General features: G+C 47.7%; 2 protein-coding genes across 2 annotated transcripts; one reads left to right on the forward strand and one right to left on the reverse strand.

The window, feature by feature from the left end:
- Positions 1-3,150: 3,150 nt before the first annotated feature.
- On the forward strand, positions 3,151-6,802 carry LOC141155264 (uncharacterized). Its single transcript, XM_073642069.1, has 2 exons — positions 3,151-3,243; positions 5,388-6,802. The coding sequence occupies exon 2, from the start codon at positions 5,448-5,450 to the stop codon at positions 6,348-6,350; it is 903 nt and encodes a 300-aa protein (XP_073498170.1). The 5' UTR covers positions 3,151-3,243; positions 5,388-5,447; the 3' UTR covers positions 6,351-6,802.
- Positions 6,803-8,722: 1,920 nt separating this feature from the next.
- Positions 8,723-14,903, reverse strand: LOC141153328 (peptidoglycan recognition protein 1-like). The gene is made up of 4 exons (XM_073638042.1): positions 14,779-14,903; positions 9,964-10,165; positions 9,137-9,255; positions 8,723-9,025 (listed from the first exon to the last, which is right to left on the reverse strand). The coding sequence occupies exons 1-4, from the start codon at positions 14,840-14,842 to the stop codon at positions 8,847-8,849; spliced, it is 564 nt and encodes a 187-aa protein (XP_073494143.1). The 5' UTR covers positions 14,843-14,903; the 3' UTR covers positions 8,723-8,846.
- Between the last annotated feature and the right edge of the window lie 3,438 nt (positions 14,904-18,341).

The following is an 18,341-nucleotide window of genomic DNA, read 5'->3' on the forward strand; positions in this document are numbered from 1 at the left end:
AGGATTAGTTACACGGCTCAGCAGGCAGTATCACACAGGAGAAGATTAGATACACGGCTCAGCAGACAGTATCACACAGGAGAAGATTAGATACACAGCTCAGCAGGCAGTATCACACAGGAGATGATTAGATACACGGCTCAGCAGGCAGTATCACACAGGAGAAGATTAGATACACGGCTCAGCAGGCAGTATCACACAGGAGAAGATTAGATACACAGCTCAGCAGACAGTATCACACAGGAGAGGATTAGATACACAGCTCAGCAGGCAGTATCACACAGGAGAGGATTAGATACACAGCTCAGCAGGCAGTATCACACAGGAGAAGATTAGATACACAGCTCAGCAGACAGTATCACACAGGAGAGGATTAGATACACAGCTCAGCAGACAGTATCACACAGGAGAGGATTAGATACACAGCTCAGCAGGCAGTATCACACAGGATAGGATTAGATACACGGCTCAGCAGGCAGTATCACACAGGATGGGATTAGATACACGGCTCAGCAGGCAGTATCACACAGGATGGGATTAGATACACGGCTCAGCAGACAGTATCACACAGGATAGGATTAGATACACGGCTCAGCAGACAGTATCACACAGGATGGGATTAGATACATGGCTCAGCAGACAGTATCACACAGGATGGGATTAGATACCCAGCTCAGCAGACAGTATCACACAGGAGAGGATTAGATACACGGCTCAGCAGGCAGTATCACACAGGATAGGATTAGATACACGGCTCAGCAGACAGTATCACACAGGAGAGGATTAGATACACGGCTCAGCAGGCAGTATCACACAGGAGAGGATTAGATACACAGCTCAGCAGGCAGTATCACACAGGAGAGGATTAGTTACACGGCTCAGCAAGCAGTATCACACAGAAGATTAGATACACGGCTCAGCAGACAGTATCACACAGGAGAAGATTAGATACACAGCTCAGCAGACAGTATCACACAGGAGAGGATTAGATACACAGCTCAGCAGGCAGTATCACACAGGAGATGATTAGATACACGGCTCAGCAGGCAGTATCACACAGGAGAAGATTAGATACACAGCTCAGCAGACAGTATCACACAGGAGAGGATTAGATACACAGCTCAGCAGGCAGTATCACACAGGAGAGGATTAGATACACAGCTCAGCAGGCAGTATCACACAGGAGAAGATTAGATACACAGCTCAGCAGACAGTATCACACAGCAGAGGATTAGATACACAGCTCAGCAGACAGTATCACACAGGAGAGGATTAGATACACAGCTCAGCAGGCAGTATCACACAGGATAGGATTAGATACACGGCTCAGCAGACAGTATCACACAGGATGGGATTAGATACACAGCTCAGCAGACAGTATCACACAGGATAGGATTAGATACACGGCTCAGCAGGCAGTATCACACAGGAGAGGATTAGATACACAGCTCAGCAGACAGTATCACACAGGATAGGATTAGATACACGGCTCAGCAGACAGTATCACACAGGATGGGATTAGATACACAGCTCAGCAGACAGTATCACACAGGAGAGGATTAGATACACGGCTCAGCAGGCAGTATCACACAGGAGAGGATTAGATACACGGCTCAGCAGACAGTATCACACAGGATAGGATTAGATACACAGCTCAGCAGACAGTATCACACAGGATAGGATTAGATACACGGCTCAGCAGGCAGTATCACACAGGATAGGATTAGATACACGGCTCAGCAGGCAGTATCACACAGGATAGGATTAGATACACGGCTCAGCAGACAGTATCACACAGGATAGGATTAGATACACGGCTCAGCAGGCAGTATCACACAGGATAGGATTAGATACACAGCTCAGCAGACAGTATCACACAGGATAGGATTAGATACACAGCTCAGCAGGCAGTATCACACAGGAGAGGATTAGATACACGGCTCAGCAGGCAGTATCACACAGGATAGGATTAGATACACGGCTCAGCAGGCAGTATCACACAGGATAGGATTAGATACACAGCTCAGCAGACAGTATCACACAGGAGAGGATTAGATACAAGGCTCAGCAGACAGTATCACACAGGATAGGATTAGATACACGGCTCAGCAGACAGTATCACACAGGAGAGGATTAGATACAAGGCTCAGCAGACAGTATCACACAGGATAGGATTAGATACACGGCTCAGCAGGCAGTATCACACAGGATAGGATTAGATACACGGCTCAGCAGACAGTATCACACAGGATAGGATTAGATACACGGCTCAGCAGGCAGTATCACACAGGATAGGATTAGATACACGGCTCAGCAGGCAGTATCACACAGGATAGGATTAGATACACGGCTCAGCAGACAGTATCACACAGGATAGGATTAGATACACGGCTCAGCAGGCAGTATCACACAGGATAGGATTAGATACACGGCTCAGCAGACAGTATCACACAGGATAGGATTAGATACACGGCTCAGCAGGCAGTATCACACAGGATAGGATTAGATACACGGCTCAGCAGACAGTATCACACAGGATAGGATTAGATACACGGCTCAGCAGGCAGTATCACACAGGATAGGATTAGATACACGGCTCAGCAGACAGTATCACACAGGATAGGATTAGATACACGGCTCAGCAGACAGTATCACACAGGATAGGATTAGATACACGGCTCAGCAGACAGTATCACACAGGATAGGATTAGATACACGGCTCAGCAGACAGTATCACACAGGATAGGATTAGATACACGGCTCAGCAGACAGTATCACACCTCCTGATAGTTTTTCCTCTCTATATGATCAGTGACTGGAGAGTAATGTCAGACTTGGCGGAAGGTCCTGATCCCGGTGGCGCGGTCCTGTAATAGGAGCCACCGGGGAAACAAGTCCGTCCATGACATTTCATCCTCCCCCATCACCTGTGAGTGATATTACTGAGGGGTGGAAGGAACTTCAGGAACTCAGCCACGAAGTGGAGACCCCGTAACATTACAGAGCGGGGGGCCGAGTGCTGAGGAGCAGAGGGCTGAAAGTCTTGTAGAAATCCTGAGGAGAGCGGAGCCGACACATCTACAGCCGCCATAGTAATGTCTGAGGATGTAGAGGACGGAGGAGCTGCAGTCACATGACTCGTCAGTCCCCGAAGTCTGACTCCGCCCACAAATCAGGTCACATGGTCGTGTCATCATCACAGGTCCTTCACTCCAGTGAACCAGTGTCTATCTATGGGCTCAGGTAGGTGCAGCAGGACCTGGGGGTGGGAAAAAGGCGGTGCTGGGGTTGTGGGGTGTTCCCGGTATACGGCGGGTCTTGTGGGGTGTTCCCGGTATACGATAGGTTTTGTGGAGTGTTCCCGGTATATGGCAGGTCTTGTGGGGTGTTCCCGGTATACGGCAGGTCTTGTGGGGTGTCCCCGGTATACGGCAGTTCTTGTGGGGTGTTCCCGGTATACGGCAGGTCTTGTGGGGTGTCCCCGGTATACGGCAGGTCTTGTGGGGTGTTCACTGTATACGGCAGGTCTTGTGGGGTGTTCCCAGTATATGGCAGGTCTTGTGGGGTGTCCCCGGTATACGATAGGTCTTGTGGGGTGTTCCCAGTATACGGCAGGTCTTGTGGGGTGTCCCCGGTATACGATAGGTCTTGTGGGGTGTTCCCAGTATACGGCAGGTCTTGTGGGGTGTCCCCGGTATACGGCAGGTCTTGTGGGGTGTTCCCAGTATACGGCAGGTCTTGTGGGGTGTTCCCAGTATATGGCAGGTCTTGTGGAGTGTTCCCAGTATACAGCGGGTCTTGTGGGGTGTTCCCAGTATATGGCAGGTCTTGTGGGGTGTTCCCGGTATACGGCGGGTCTTGTGGGGTGTTCCCGGTATACGGCAGTTCTTGTGGGGTGTTCCCGGTATATGGAGGGTCTTGTGGGGTGTTCCCAGTATACAGCGGGTCTTGTGGGGTGTTCCCAGTATATGGCAGGTCTTGTGGGGTGTTCCCGGTATACGGCGGGTCTTGTGGGGTGTTCCCAGTATACGGCAGGTCTTGTGGGGTGTTCCCGGTATACGGCAGGTCTTGTGGGGTGTTCCCGGTATACGGCAGGTCTTGTGGGGTGTTCCCTGTATATGGCAGGTCTTGTGGGGTGTTCCCGGTATACGGCAGGTCTTGTGGGGTGTTCCCGGTATACGGCAGTTCTTGTGGGGTGTTCCCGGTATACGGCAGTTCTTGTGGGGTGTTCCCGGTATACGGCAGGTCTTGTGGGGTGTTCCCGGTATACGGCAGGTCTTGTGGGGTGTTCCCGGTATATGGCAGGTCTTGTGGGGTGTTCCCGGTATACGGCAGGTCTTATGGGGTGTTCCCCGTATACGGCAGGTCTTGTGGGGTGTCCCCGGTATATGGCAGGTCTTGTGGGGTGTTCCCGGTATACGGCAGGTCTTGTGGGGTGTCCCCGGTATATGGCAGGTCTTGTGGGGTGTTCCCGGTATACGGCAGGTCTTATGGGGTGTTCCCCGTATACGGCAGGTCTTGTGGGGTGTCCCCGGTATACCGCAGGTCTTGTCGGGTGTTCCCAGTGTACGGCGGGTCTTGTGGGGTGTCCCCGGTATACGGCGGGTCTTGGGTGTACCCGGTATACGGCAGGTCTTGTGGGGTGTTCCCGGTATACGGCAGGTCTTGTGGGGTGTTCCCGGTATACGGCGGGTCTTGTGGGGTGTCCCCGGTATACGGCGGGTCTTGGGTGTACCCGGTATACGGCAGGTCTTGTGGGGTGTTCCCGGTATACGGCGGGTCTTGTGGGGTGTTCCCGGTATACGGCGGGTCTTGTGGGGTGTTCCCAGTATACGGCGGGTCTTGTGGGGTGTTCCCGGTATACGGCGGGTTTTATGCCGGTGTTCCCGATATACGGCGGGTCTTGTGGGGTGTTCCTGGTATATCGAGGGTCTTGTGGGGTGTCCCCTGGTATACGGCGGGTCTTGTGGGGTGTCCCCTGGTATACGGCGGGTCTTGTGGGGTGTCCCCTGGTATACGGCGGGTCTTGTGGGGTGTCCCCGGTATACCGCAGGTCTTGTGGGGTGTCCCCGGTATACCGCAGGTCTTGTGGGGTGTCCCCGGTATACCGCAGGTCTTGTGGGGTGTCCCCGGTATACCGCAGGTCTTGTGGGGTGTTCCCGGTATACGGCAGGTCTTGTTGGGTGTTCCCGGTATACGGCAGGTCTTGAGAGCATCGCAGTTTGCTTTGTCTTGTGCAGCTGTCATCTGGAGAGAATTATTGCTTCGCCGTCCTCTTCCAGAGCTGCCTACGATGGGACATGAGCATCAGAACTTGACTATAGAACATTATAAGAAGTTTATTTTATTATTTTAAAAAATAACCAAATGTTTTTCTGTTTTCACAGATTTGCAGCCACTTCCGTGCGTCCGAGCTCCTGTTACCATCCTTCCATTTATGATGGAAGATGATGTCAAGTGATCGCACTGATGTCCACTGTAGGAAGACACAGCGCTCACACTCACCGAGGCTGAAGAAAGTCCCTGAGTCGCCCGAATGTCAAGAAACTCCATCCAGTAACAACGAGACACAAGGTGAAAAAGGGAGAAAAGACTCCGAAGAGCAATCACTGTCCCGAAACATTACACTGTGTGAGGAGGAACAGGCGCAGGCCGGAGATGGGAAGAGGTTTACATGTACAGACTGTGGGAAAAGTTTCACCCGGAGATCATCGCTGGTCACTCACCACAGGATCCACACCGGGGAGAAGCCGTACATCTGCATCGACTGCAGCAAAGGCTTTACAGATAGCTCAAATCTTGTCAAACACCAGAGGACGCACACCGGAGAGCGGCCATATGCCTGCAGCGAGTGCGAGAAAACTTTTACCGACAGCTCAAACCTTGTCGCACATCAAAGGGCGCACTCGGGGGAGAAGCCGTATGTCTGCAGTGACTGCGAAAAAAGCTTTACCCTCGTATCCAACCTTGTGACCCATCAGAGGGCGCACACAGGAGAGCGTCCTTACGCGTGCACAGAGTGCGGGAAAAGATTCTCTCGCAGTTCTCACCTCGTCACGCATCTGAGGGCGCACAGAGGGGAGCGACCTTTCTCTTGCAGCGAATGCGGCCGACGGTTCACTCAGATCTCCAACCTCATTGCACACCAGAGAGCACACACGGGGCTGAGACCGTACACGTGCACCGCCTGCGGGAAGAGCTACACGCAAAGGTCCAACCTGATTGAGCATCAGAGAACTCACTCTGGAGAGAGACCATATGTCTGTAACCAATGCGGGAAAGCCTTCAATCAAAACTCCAGCCTCATCAAGCACAGAAAAGTTCATATGAAAAATGCGGCAGTTACCTGAAAAAGTCACTATTGTCCATGATGTCCGGCCAAATCAGCGGGATGTTCGATCCTGTGTGGCCAGCGGGTCCTGTGAGGCCGTTACGATATTTAATTCTGTTTTATTACTTGTAAATATTACAAAGTGGTCAGAGACTGTTACAGGGCTCGTCACATCGATGCTTCTCCTCCCGATTTCTAATATATGAAAGATCGAGCTGATGCACCTTGGAGGAATCATCGGTAAAACAGTCTGGTTTCACGTCAGAATCCGGCACTTGTCTGCATCCATTCTGAGACGTCAATCTGGTGACATTTCTGTATTTGTTTGTACATATCGCCGGTGTATTCTGAGATTTTTCTGTGGCTGCAGCTGCGTCAGGGTTTGTTTTCTGAGCTCCTGATTTGTAATTTTTAATGATACCAATCTGGGGGACGAATAAAGATTTTGATCCTTTTTTATTGAATTGAAAAGTTCCAGTTTGTTTCCTCGCTCCATTGAATCGAATCCCCAGACTTCTGTATTTTGTTACGTGGTTTTCCAGCATATTGGAGCAGTCTTTTCTCGTGCTTTTGCGTCAGCCCGGACATGGAGACCTTCAGAGTTTAGTCTGCACCTTCCTGTGCAAACTGAACCCTCCGCTCTCGCTGCCACCAGATCTCGCTGAAGGTTATTTGCAGTCACTCGAGGGTTTTTGACCACCAGCCTCCTCAGAAATCTGGTAGCAGCCGGTGACGGCCTCCTCTTTTGGTGCTCAGTTTGGAGAAACCCCTTATGTGTTGTTCAGCTACTTATATTGTTTTTATTCAATTGATTTATTGCAAACAGCAGAAACTTTGTAAGTTTTGCAAACTTTCTTTTTATTTCTAACTGATTATTAAAGCAAAGAAGGCCTTATGTGTGTGCGGAGGGGATATGTAACCGATGGGGTACAAAGGAGCCTCCTTCTATTAACTGCAGTATCTAAGGGGGTAAAGAGCCGTGATTGGTGATGATACCCCGTCATGATGTAACGGGCTTCGGTACATGGACGATGAGATGCGCTAAGTACTTGAACAGGGCTCTGTCTATATAGCTACCGTCACAAAGGGGCTAAATGTGTATGCCTCTGGTGGGGTCACAATGTGTCCCATTTTTCTCCAATAAGCAGACAGGCTAAATGAACATCTGTTATCAGCAGGTTTGGTCCCTGCAACATCGTTACGTTGCGACACATTTGGGTTGCGGGGGCCTACAAATCAGAAGCGGCACCAGGGAAGCTGCACATAAAATGACGTTTGTGGGGCTCTTATCTATGACATGACCTTTGGACATGGGGTGCTGCAAATCTTTTGGCTCAACCCTACTGGGAGGATTTGTATAAAGCCCCCACTCTGTACCCGGTGGGTGCCAGCTGTTTTACACCGCACACACTTGTCGGTAACTGCTGACATTGGAGATGGCTCTGATCACAGCAGGTAAACAGTGTAGATGCTATGGTGAACAGAGACCGTGGCATCTAAGCTGTTCAATATGGGGGGCTGCTTTATCACCCCTATAGAGCCTTGCAAAGAAATCATGGGGAAGCCAATGGGCTGTTTGATGGCAAAAGAGGGCAATTTAGGTCTATGGATTTCTATGTACGCCCCTTACACTATTCCATACATGCGGAGGTTCTTGACAGGAACGGCCCGATCCTTATCTGGGTAGAAATCATCATATCGGGTTAAAAGAGGATTAATGGGTTTATGTAGGAAGATGACCCTGGAGCGCACATGCAGTCTGTGGCCCCCTTACCCGAGCAGCCATACAGGATCCTGCCAGCGTGTTGGAGCCTTCGCCCTGCAGCTCTAGGAGAGGCCCCGATTATTGACGATCGCTAATATTATATCCTGATATTTCCAAATAATGTGTTAGAAAATAAGAAACCTTGAGAATTCTTTAGGGTATGTTCACACAGTTGCTTTTTTTGCAGCGTTTTTTTTTTTTTCTGCATGAAAAACACAAAGTGATGGCAGGAAAAATGCTGCTTACATTCCGCACATTATTGATTTGTTTATATGCATTCAATTGAATGGGTAAAAAATGCTGAAAGAATTGACATGCAGATTAAAAAAAAAAACCTCAAGGACAAAAAATGCAACATGTGAATAAGATTTTGTTGCTACTGTAAATCCCTTGTTTTCAAGTGGAAACAATGCAGCAAAAATGCCCTTCAGTTGCTCTCTCGTCATTGAAGCAATTAATTCATTGAATCTTCCAGGTTTTTCTGATTGAGACGGGCGTCCTGGAGAAGGGCGTAGACCAATTTTTGCATCCTATTAAGCAAGCCATTGATTGCCTCATGTATAATTCAGAAAATACAAACTATGTACCAGGAAAAATAGCAAATGATTTGCGATAAAAATGTCTTTAATCATAACAATGTTTGGGGAAGGTCTCGGCGTCACCACCAGTGGATGTTCTCAGCTTTGGCCTTTTCTTGAAGCTTTTTGACGTCTTCGATTTCTGGACATTGGATCACCAGGAACGTTGACCTCAAGCCTTGAAGTGCGGCCAGCCCTGAATCACCCGGTACAGGCTGTTCCCCGGGCAGCTGGTGCTCATCACATTGCGATGCCCCTTCAGTGCATAGCTCCCTTTGATGACATTTTTGGAGACCCCACAATTAATGAGGCTCCTCGCTGCGTTAAGAGCTGCAGAGTTGGGAGCTCGGTCTGAAAAAAAAACAAGAAAGAAGTCTTGCAAAAGAGTAAAGAACTGAGAAAAACCATTGCTCAAAACCATCGTCATCACATGCACAGAATACAGAATATATCTGCACTTACTGGTGAAGGACCCTATGAAGCTGATGCCTGTGGAGATGGGGTTGTAGGATGTGGCATGTGCTCCGAGTGTCGTCCATCCTCGGCCCTCGTACACGAGGCCATCCTCTCCGATAAGGAAGCTGCATGGAGAAAGGAGGAAATCATTATCATTGGATTTTATCATCAATTTTTTAAAATCATTTTATAGAGCAGTTTCCATGTTTTGCTTCTATCTCAGTCCCGGCTCTGCACAAACCCTTTAAGGTGCATTCACACTTGACCACAATCCACATCCCATACGTAACTCCGTTCACATGCAACAGAAAATTTCCATGCAGAGTTATTTATATCCATTGATTTTGCATGGAACGGCGGAGACCTAGTCCTACAGAACAAGTGTGCTAATTCTAATGATGATCCACGTGCCGGCCTCAGATTTGTCTGTGGATCCTCCCGTAAATATGTGTCTATCGGTGATGTATATTGGTCTCATCGAGGTTGTATCTGGCCATAGCACGTAGAGCGGGAACATAATTACTTTCCTGTTTATTCAACAATTTGCCAAATTTCCTAGTCTAGCCTAGAATACTCCTATGCCTTATATGCACGGGGCCTCCCTACTTTCTCTGGGTAGATGGTGTTGGGTAAAGAAGGATGTTAAATTTCCATGGCTGATCTTTTAGTTTTCAGGGGAGATAAGCCGCTATCAGAGGTGTCTGAAAAGGACGAGGATGTCCGGCATCGCTCTTTATCCCATCGCAAGTGAGAATTTGACTATTAAAAGTGATGAAACAGTTTTATTCCCTTCAGCCATTTTTGGCCTTCAGGACACTTGTTTTGCCTCTCACTTGTAGCCGATGTCGCACCAGCCTCTGGACTTCATGTGATAGTTTTGTATGTTCCTGACTTGGGCGCTGCACGTCGTCCTGGAGTTACAGAAAGCCCCTTCCGTGTGGTGGATGATCACATTAGGCACCGGGGTCCTCAGATTGGATCGGCAGGTTGGATTCTTCCCTCCCCATTGAGCTCTGGATACAATAGTCGGACAACCTTGATGAAAAGGAAGATGGAAACTTATTGATATTTGCCGTAAATGGGCACCGCTGAATCCATTTACATTAAAGTTTGTAAGGAAACTGCCCAAAAATGCTTACATACTTTACTGTGGACAAATATCATAAAGAGATGGTTTCCTTCAAGTATTGATGCTCCTACTTCCGACAATAGTTTTACCACATCTCCGGTGCCAAAGACGGCAAGAGATGAGCTTGACCTGACGCCAGATAGATGCGCTGAGCTCTTACGTTGCTGTAGGGCGGTCTCAAGCTGTGGGTCGCCAGTGCCAGGAGCAAGACAAGTATATTGCATCCTCTAATCCGTGAATCGTTCCCACTCCCCGAGTTCCTTCTATCCCTTATCCCCCGATCAGATGTAAGAAAACACTGATGTAATGACGGTAAGGCCGAGTTCACTTTTCTGTACATTCCTTTTTATTTTCGGTTTAAAGGACAAAAAAAATGTAATTCATGCACAAAAGTCTCCACGTGCTTCAGTTATGCAAACGGAAGTAGAGGGGCCTCATTGATTATTCTGGGGTCTCTTTTGTGCTACTTTTTTAAAACAAAAGAAAAAGTTCTCCAGGCTCGACTTTTTTTTTCTATTCTGGATAACAGACGCACAACAGAACCCAGACAGACCCCGTAATAATTAATGGGGCCCATCATTTTTTCCGTTTTCATTATTAATGCAACAGATCTTTTTTTGCACATGAATTCCATTTGTTTGTTCCTCTAAGCGGATCGATGGGGAGCGCAGCAGCCGGACACAAAGCAACGGAACGGACCATAGGAGGACACAAAGCAACGGACCATAGGAGGACACAAAGCACGGACCATAGGAGGACACAGCAAGAGAGGAATTTCCAACAAAACGTGTTGTAGTAAAAACTTAACAGAACAGGAGCCGCTCATCACTCAAATGCCTCAGTAATAAAACCTCAGTCACCGCCGGGGACTTCCGCATTTAGTGGGGACCAAGGTTTAATCACTGGGACGTGTTGGACGATGAGCAGCTCCTGTTCTGTTCTTAAGTTTTTATTGCAGAATGGAATAAAAGCGACGTTTTATTGGCAATTCCTTCATTGCTGTATCTATATTCTATGCACTTGGGACTCTATTAATCCTGGAGTAAATCTGCGCAAGGTTGGATCCCAGATTGCTGCTAGTTAGCTGACTTCTACAGTGGGGAAAATAAATATTTGATACACTGACGATTTTCAACGTTTTCCCACCTTCAAAGAATGGAGAGGGCTGTAATTTTTATTGTAGCTACACTTCACCTGTGAGAGACAGAATCTAAAAGCTGCTTGCCTATTGTCCTGTCGCCCATCCCAACCTTGTGCAGGTCTACAATTTTGTCCCTGGTGTCCTTAGACAGTTTTTTGGTCTTGGCCATGGTGGAGAGGTTGGAGTGTGATTGATTGAGCGTGTGGACAGGTGTCTTTTATACAGGTAACGAGTTCAAACAGGTGCAATTAATACAGGTAATGAGTGCAAAGTAGGAGGGCTTCTTAAAGGAAAACTAACAGGTCTGTGAGAGGCAGAATTCTTGCTGGTTGGTAGACAATCAAATGCTTATTTCATGAAATAGAATGTAAATTAATTAAGTAAAAATAATGCACTGTGATTTTCTGGATTTTTTTTTAAGATTGTGTCTCAAAGGTGAAGTGCAGGGCCGCCACCAGGAATTTCAGGGCCCCATACTGGCAAAATTTTCGGGCCCCCTTGAGACTCAGCCCAGGCTCCACCCCAGTTCCGCCTCCACCACTCGAACCTTAAACAGTCCCACCCCTAACTCTTGGAAAAACTCCACTTCTGCACCCCGTCCTCACCAATCACCCATTACCAGTTCCCAGTGAACACCAGATCACATACATAGCTGCAGCTTTTGTTTTTGCCAAAAGATTTTTAAAGCTGCCACCACGATAAGATAGACTCTTCTGGCCGGGCCCTACTCTACTCTAACCTATTAAAAATTTCTTAAAATATCCAATACTCTTTTTAGGTATATTTTTATTTATTTTTCTTTAAGGGAATGTGTCATATACATTTTTTTAAAATGACCAATAATACCACATTCAAGGATCAAATACGACCACACCATGACCAGACCACATATTACCACCACATAGTGTCCGAATACTACAGTACTGATTATTAATAAAAAAAACACAATACTAATATTACCATAAGTGCCATTATACACGTGAGCTCTGTACATAGTATACAGTGTATAATGTAAGTGTACAGGTAATACAGGGATCACCAGTGATATTACACACAGGAGCTCTATATATAGTGTATAGTGTCAGTGTACAGGTAACACACTGACTCACCGGTGACGTCTCTAGGTGAAGTCCTTCATCTTCACTTTTCTCCTTCATCCAGCACAGACCACCATCACTTCTTCCAGCCAGGACTCGTCTCTGCATACAACAACACTCAGTTATCTAGAGCACATTCCCCAACTTCTACATTACACCGCTGAATACAGACGTGCACCCACCATTAATATATTGTTAATTATTATGCAACCCACCATTCCAAATATAAATTGTAATCCACACCTGTGCCCCCACTAACTGTAAATAGCCACTTCTCCACCTAATAAATATATAAATTAATTAGAACCTGTACTCTTTCCCCCAATTTATTACCAGTCACACTCCTGCATCCTCAACGCCCCCACCCCCACTCTGTAGCTCCTGCTCCCCTGATTCATTGTCATGTCCGTGCTCTCCCCAAACCCACCCTCTATTCATCATCAGTTGCTCTCCCCCAACTCTCAATTCATCACTGCTCTCCCCACCCTCCATTGACCATTTGCTCTACCCACCCCCAGTTCACCATTTGCTGTAATCACCACCACTCCCATTTCACCATTTGCTCTCCCCACTTCCATCTCCCAATTCACCATTTGCTCTTCCTACCCTCCACTCCCAATTCTCCATGTGCTCTCCCCACCCTCCACTCCCAATCCTCCATGTGTTCTCCCCACCCTACACTCCCAATCCTCCATGTGCTCTCCCCACCCTCCACTCCCAATCTTCCATGTGCTCTCCCCACCCTCCACTCCCAATCTTCCATGTGCTCTCCCCACCCTCCATTCCCAATCCTCCATGTTCTCTTCCCACCCTCCACTCCCAGTCCTTCATGTGCTCTTCCCAACCTCCACTCCCAATCGTCCATGTGCTCTCCCCACCCTCCACTCCCAATCCTCCATGTGGTCATCCTCCCACTCCCAATGCATACTCTGCTCACCCCCAAGACCATTTAATTAATTCTATTTAAAAAAATAAAGTTTTCATACTTACCTCTCATACGATCCCTGCAGCTGTACTGGCATCCTGGCGCTCTCTGCAGGCGCGTATGCGATGAGTCATTGCATACGCGCCTTCACCAGGGCATCACTGAAGGGGAGGAGGGACTCCATTGGATCTGCTGCACGGACATTCAGTCTTGAAGGCTGTGAGCGCTCCTAGGGTCCCTGCGCCGAAGAGAGGTGCGCCGCCGGGTTCTCCTGACTTCTGGTCAGGTGACGGTGCGTACATGATGTCACCTGACCAGAAGTCAGGAGAAGTATGAGGGAACTGCGCGGCTGCGGAGCTCCGGTAAAGAACCCAGCGGCGCTCAGCGCCTTGTTACAGCATGGGGTCCCGTGAGCAGAAGCACAAGAGGGGGGGCCCCCCTCTGTACTGATATTCACAGGGCCCCATACAGCAGTAAGGGCAGTAATGCTCTGATAGCAGCCCTGGTGAAGTGTACCTATGATAAAAATTACAGACCTCTCCATTCTTTGTAGGTGGGAAAACTTTAAAAATCGGCAGAGTATCAAATACTTATTTTCCCCACTGTATGTGTTGTGCTCTGCATAGGTCCAGGACAGGCGGCCAGTGCTTGCAGGCACTCACTTCTCCCATTCACTGGAACAAATCAAGCCAGAAATATCACTAGAAGCGAGGATCACCAAGCTGCGACCAGGACACATCATATAAAGAGAGCAATCATTGGAGGAGAACATCATGGTTGGAACAAGGTGAAGAGGAAGACCAGCAACCCGATGGCCTGATACCACCTTGATACCATGGCGTTCATCCATCAAGTCGCCATGGCTCCAGAAGACACTTGTCGGACGCTCAATGGCGATTCTGCCATTTTAAACCATATTCACTGTGTGGGGGCCAACATTTTGCGTCCCCATTGAATTTTGCACCTTTGTCCCCAGCCCAGGCTACACTATGCAAAACAGTAGGAGGCGAAAGCAAAAAATATCAAGATTCTTCCCAATATCAAGATTATGACATAATTACAGTATGGTGGTTTAGTGAAGCCGCAAGAAATGCCATAGTGGACTTTGGTCGCTATTGCTATATATCTGCGTATATCTGGCTACATGTCGTGTGAGCACCATTTGCTAATACAAATCTGCAATTTTTAATTATGACCCCAGAATTTGATGCAGCGACACCTCCTGGTCAATAGACAGAATACAGGCTGCGAGAAAGTGTCCCCTGTAATCTGCAGCCGATCCCCACACAAATTTGCCAATAAATGCAATCACCTTATTGCGGCAGAGCAGCGACAAGTAATAGCACCGGAGCTTACCGTGTATAACCATGCAGGACAGGGACAGAGGCAGGAGCAGGCGGATCATGGTGTCCGGACGCATCTGACCGGGGAGCTGCTGACGACTCCTTGTGCAGATGGAGAAATGTCTCTGCTGCTTCTGCATTTATAACCTGACGTCAGGATTGGGAAATCTGCGACTGCCCCGCGGCGGTGGATGGACGACTTCCTAAACCACAAGTACCTGAGAGGTCAGGAGACACCAGAGGAACCCACGGTTGTAAAGGAACATAATAAATCTACATTCCTTTAGGACCAGACTATTTCTTTCCATTTTTTTATTATTACATGAAAATAAACATTTTTTATTCTTTCCTCCATACACTATTTGAGGACTTGATTTTTTTGTGGGCTGACCTGTGTTTTTCAGTAGGAACATTTTGGGTACATATACTTTTTTTTTTTGTACAACATTGCCTTCATTTTTTAGGAATGCAAACAACCAGCTTTTTATATTTTTTGGGGGGGGAATAATTTTTTAATTAAACTTTAGTTACATTAATTTTAGCTTTTTTTCTCCTTGGGGACATGAACCTTTGACATGATACTTTAGAAGATGTGAGAGAAAAGAATCCATCTTGTTTGTCTGTGGCATCCATTTTGTCTTCACTCTTATGTAATGGTCATCAGGCAACACTGAGGGGCAGGGAGGTTTCACATTACGATTCACTCCCCTAAGGTTACTATTAGTTCATAGGTCAGAGGGAACTATTCCTTTGTCTCTGACCCTATTTAAAGTGCCACATGTGTTAATAAAGCAGAAGTCTTTTTCTAGTACACCATTATAAGGCTGTGCTGTACTGATTTCCCGAGCGCTCGTATCTTATTAATTTGGAGTTCGGAAGGCATAGAGGAGAGCATATTTCGCTCACAAAGACAAGGTATTCAAAAGCCACATCTAATAGTGATATGGTGACGGCTGACTCAAGGACCGTTTTATGCCGACGCTGCCATGATAAACCCTCAGAGGTCAAAGATGGCATCACAGGACGCCGGTAGTCTCCCCCCTGAGCCGACCACCTTAGATTCCATGGCCGCTATAACCCGGGCACCTAAGAGATGAAACAGCCAAGATCAGAGGTTTCTCCCATCCTGACCATTACTGTAGATCACCTCTGGCTTTCCTCAATGATTGCACAGGCTCAGCTTCCATGTACAGGCAATCACAACGACACGGGTACAGCACGGTGCCTAAACCTTGCAGGAACTGTAATGGCGGCCATACTAGTTGTCACTTAGCTTTCCCAAAAATAGATATACACGATATGGAGAAAAGTATTGGACACGCGTCTCGATCATTGAATTCAGGTTTCTCATTCAGCCCCATTATCCCCAGTGTATAACATGCAGTCCTACTGTTCCCGGGGTCGCCTCGTCTGCCTTTACTAACATGTGACAGAAGGATACGAGTACGGTCCTGTAACAAGAGCCGCCGGTGTAAAAAGTCATGAGATTCATGGCGGAGTACCTGTATGCAGCTGTACATCACCAAGCACAATGCCGAGCATTGGATGCAGTGGTGTAAAGCCACTAGACTCTGGAGGAGACGTGTTCTGTGCAGTGACGGATCGCACTTCTCTATCTGCATCTGATGGATGCGGTCTGGTGATTTCAGGAGGGCGTTACCCCCAGACTGCATTGTGCCGCTATACAGATGGTGGAGGAGGATAATGCTATGGGCTCGTTACCCGGGGGCGGCCGCGGCCCCTCAGCTCCAGTGATGGGAAATCTTAATCTTCAGCACAAGACATTGTGGACAACTGTAGCTTCGGCTTTAGACATTGTGGACAATTGTAGCTTCGGCTTTGTGGGAACAGTTTGGCGAAGACCCTTTTCTGTTCCCCATGACTGCGCCCAGAGCACAAGGACCATACAGACCTGGAGGAGAACATGAGCGGCCGCACAGAGCCCGGACCTCAGCCCCATCCTATAATGGAGATTGTGAGGTCGGCCACCCCCCAACATCAGGGTCTGACCCCACAAATGCTCTTCTGGATGAAGGAACAAAAATTCTCACAGATGCCTCCAAAATCTTGTAGAAATCCTCTCCAGAAAAACGAGAGCCATTTTAACTGCAGAGGAGAGAGTCCATATTAATGTCTATGGATTGTGACAACGTCACGGGCAAAGTACCTGGGGGGAAGATATGTTTCACTGAGGCTATTAGCTTCAGTGATTTGAAACCTAGAAGTTTGCTCCAGCACACTAAGCGCTGACAGGGGTTAATCGGCCATTTTTAATGGGCTAGGTTTTATGTGAACATCTGAAGAGCGGGTGGGAGGCTGTTCACCATATCTCCACCCCAGGGTGTGGTCTGGGATATAAAAAGCCAGCCTGTTGAATCATATGTTGTTCAGTGTGTCTGGAGAGGCTAGCTCCAGAGAGAGTAGCTCCTGTTTGTATAACCTGAACTGTGTGTTGTGCTAAACCCGGCCAGATTCCCGTGGACTTATGGACTATGCTATACAGTTATTTTTGTCTAAAGTCACTTGCCGGCTTGTGGCCGCCTTCACCCAGGACATGCAGTACCTCTTGTAGCAGTCACGCATGTTTGATGGGAACACTGCCCGCACTTCTACACTACCTGTGGTAGATAGGCTCACTCGGTTGCACACTGAGGTAGATTCAGGAACACTGTCTCATTAAATATTTTGTTGGTTTATTAAAAAATGACATATACCAACAAAAAGTTCATCAAATCTAACAAGGCCCTTCTGATATAATGGCAAAACAAAAATAACTGTACAGCATAGTCCATACATCCGCGTGAATCCTGACGCTCAGGGTTTAGCACAACAGACTGTTCAGTTATACAAACACAAGCTCCTCTCACTGGAGCTAGCCTCTCCAGACACACTGAACAACATATGACTCAACAGGCTGTCTTTTTATATCCCTGACCACACCCTGGGGTGGAGATATGGTGAACAGCCTCCCACCCGCTCTACAGCTGTTCACATAAAACCTGGCCAATTAAAAATGCCCGATTAACCCCTGTCAGCGCTTAGTGTGCTGGAGCTAACTTATAGGTTTCAAATCACTGAAGCTAATAGCCTCAGTGAAACATATCTCCCCCCCCAGGTACTTTGCCCGTGACTTTGTCACATGATGGATGTAGATGGAGGACAGAGAAGCTCTGGGATATGGATATGGGGGGCACATATTTTTCTTCATATAGTAAATGTAAGGAACAAACAGGTTCTCTTTCTTTTCTGATTGTTGCTGTGAGTACACGGCAGATTTTTTCTTATTTTAGGTTATTTATTAGTCTTTCTGTTAGGACTCCAGTTCTATCGTCTGAGGTGTGACATGTCCTGGAGCCTGACCTGCGTCTCTCGTCTGTTGTGCTCCTCGCTGCTCTGCGGTGACTCCCGGCCACTGTCTTATGTAAGAGATCAGGGATTTCTACACAAGTGAGAACGTTTCTCTTACTCAACACGGGGAATATTACAGTAAGAACTAACGGTGATTATTTCACAAGCTGAGGATCGCAGGACGAAGCTGCCGGATGTTCATACCTGGAAACCTCAACATTGTGATAC

This window comes from Phyllobates terribilis, unplaced genomic scaffold (assembly GCF_046119375.1).
Source record: "Phyllobates terribilis strain yellow unplaced genomic scaffold, ASM4611937v1 Scaffold_7__3_contigs__length_470593459, whole genome shotgun sequence".
Classification (NCBI taxonomy): domain Eukaryota; kingdom Metazoa; phylum Chordata; class Amphibia; order Anura; family Dendrobatidae; genus Phyllobates; species Phyllobates terribilis.

Excerpts from the sequence above, each read along its gene's own strand:
- LOC141155264 (XM_073642069.1), top strand. The coding sequence starts at position 5,448 with ATGATGTCAAGTGATCGCACTGATGTCCACTGTAGGAAGACACAGCGC.
- LOC141153328 (XM_073638042.1), bottom strand. The coding sequence starts at position 14,842 with ATGCGTCCGGACACCATGATCCGCCTGCTCCTGCCTCTGTCCCTGTCC. Across the intron at positions 10,166-14,778 it reads GTCCTGCATGGTTATACACG|GTTGTCCGACTATTGTATCC; the intron begins GTAAGCTCCGGT and ends CTTTTCATCAAG. Across the intron at positions 9,256-9,963 it reads TGGTGCGACATCGGCTACAA|CTTCCTTATCGGAGAGGATG; the intron begins GTGAGAGGCAAA and ends TTCTCCATGCAG.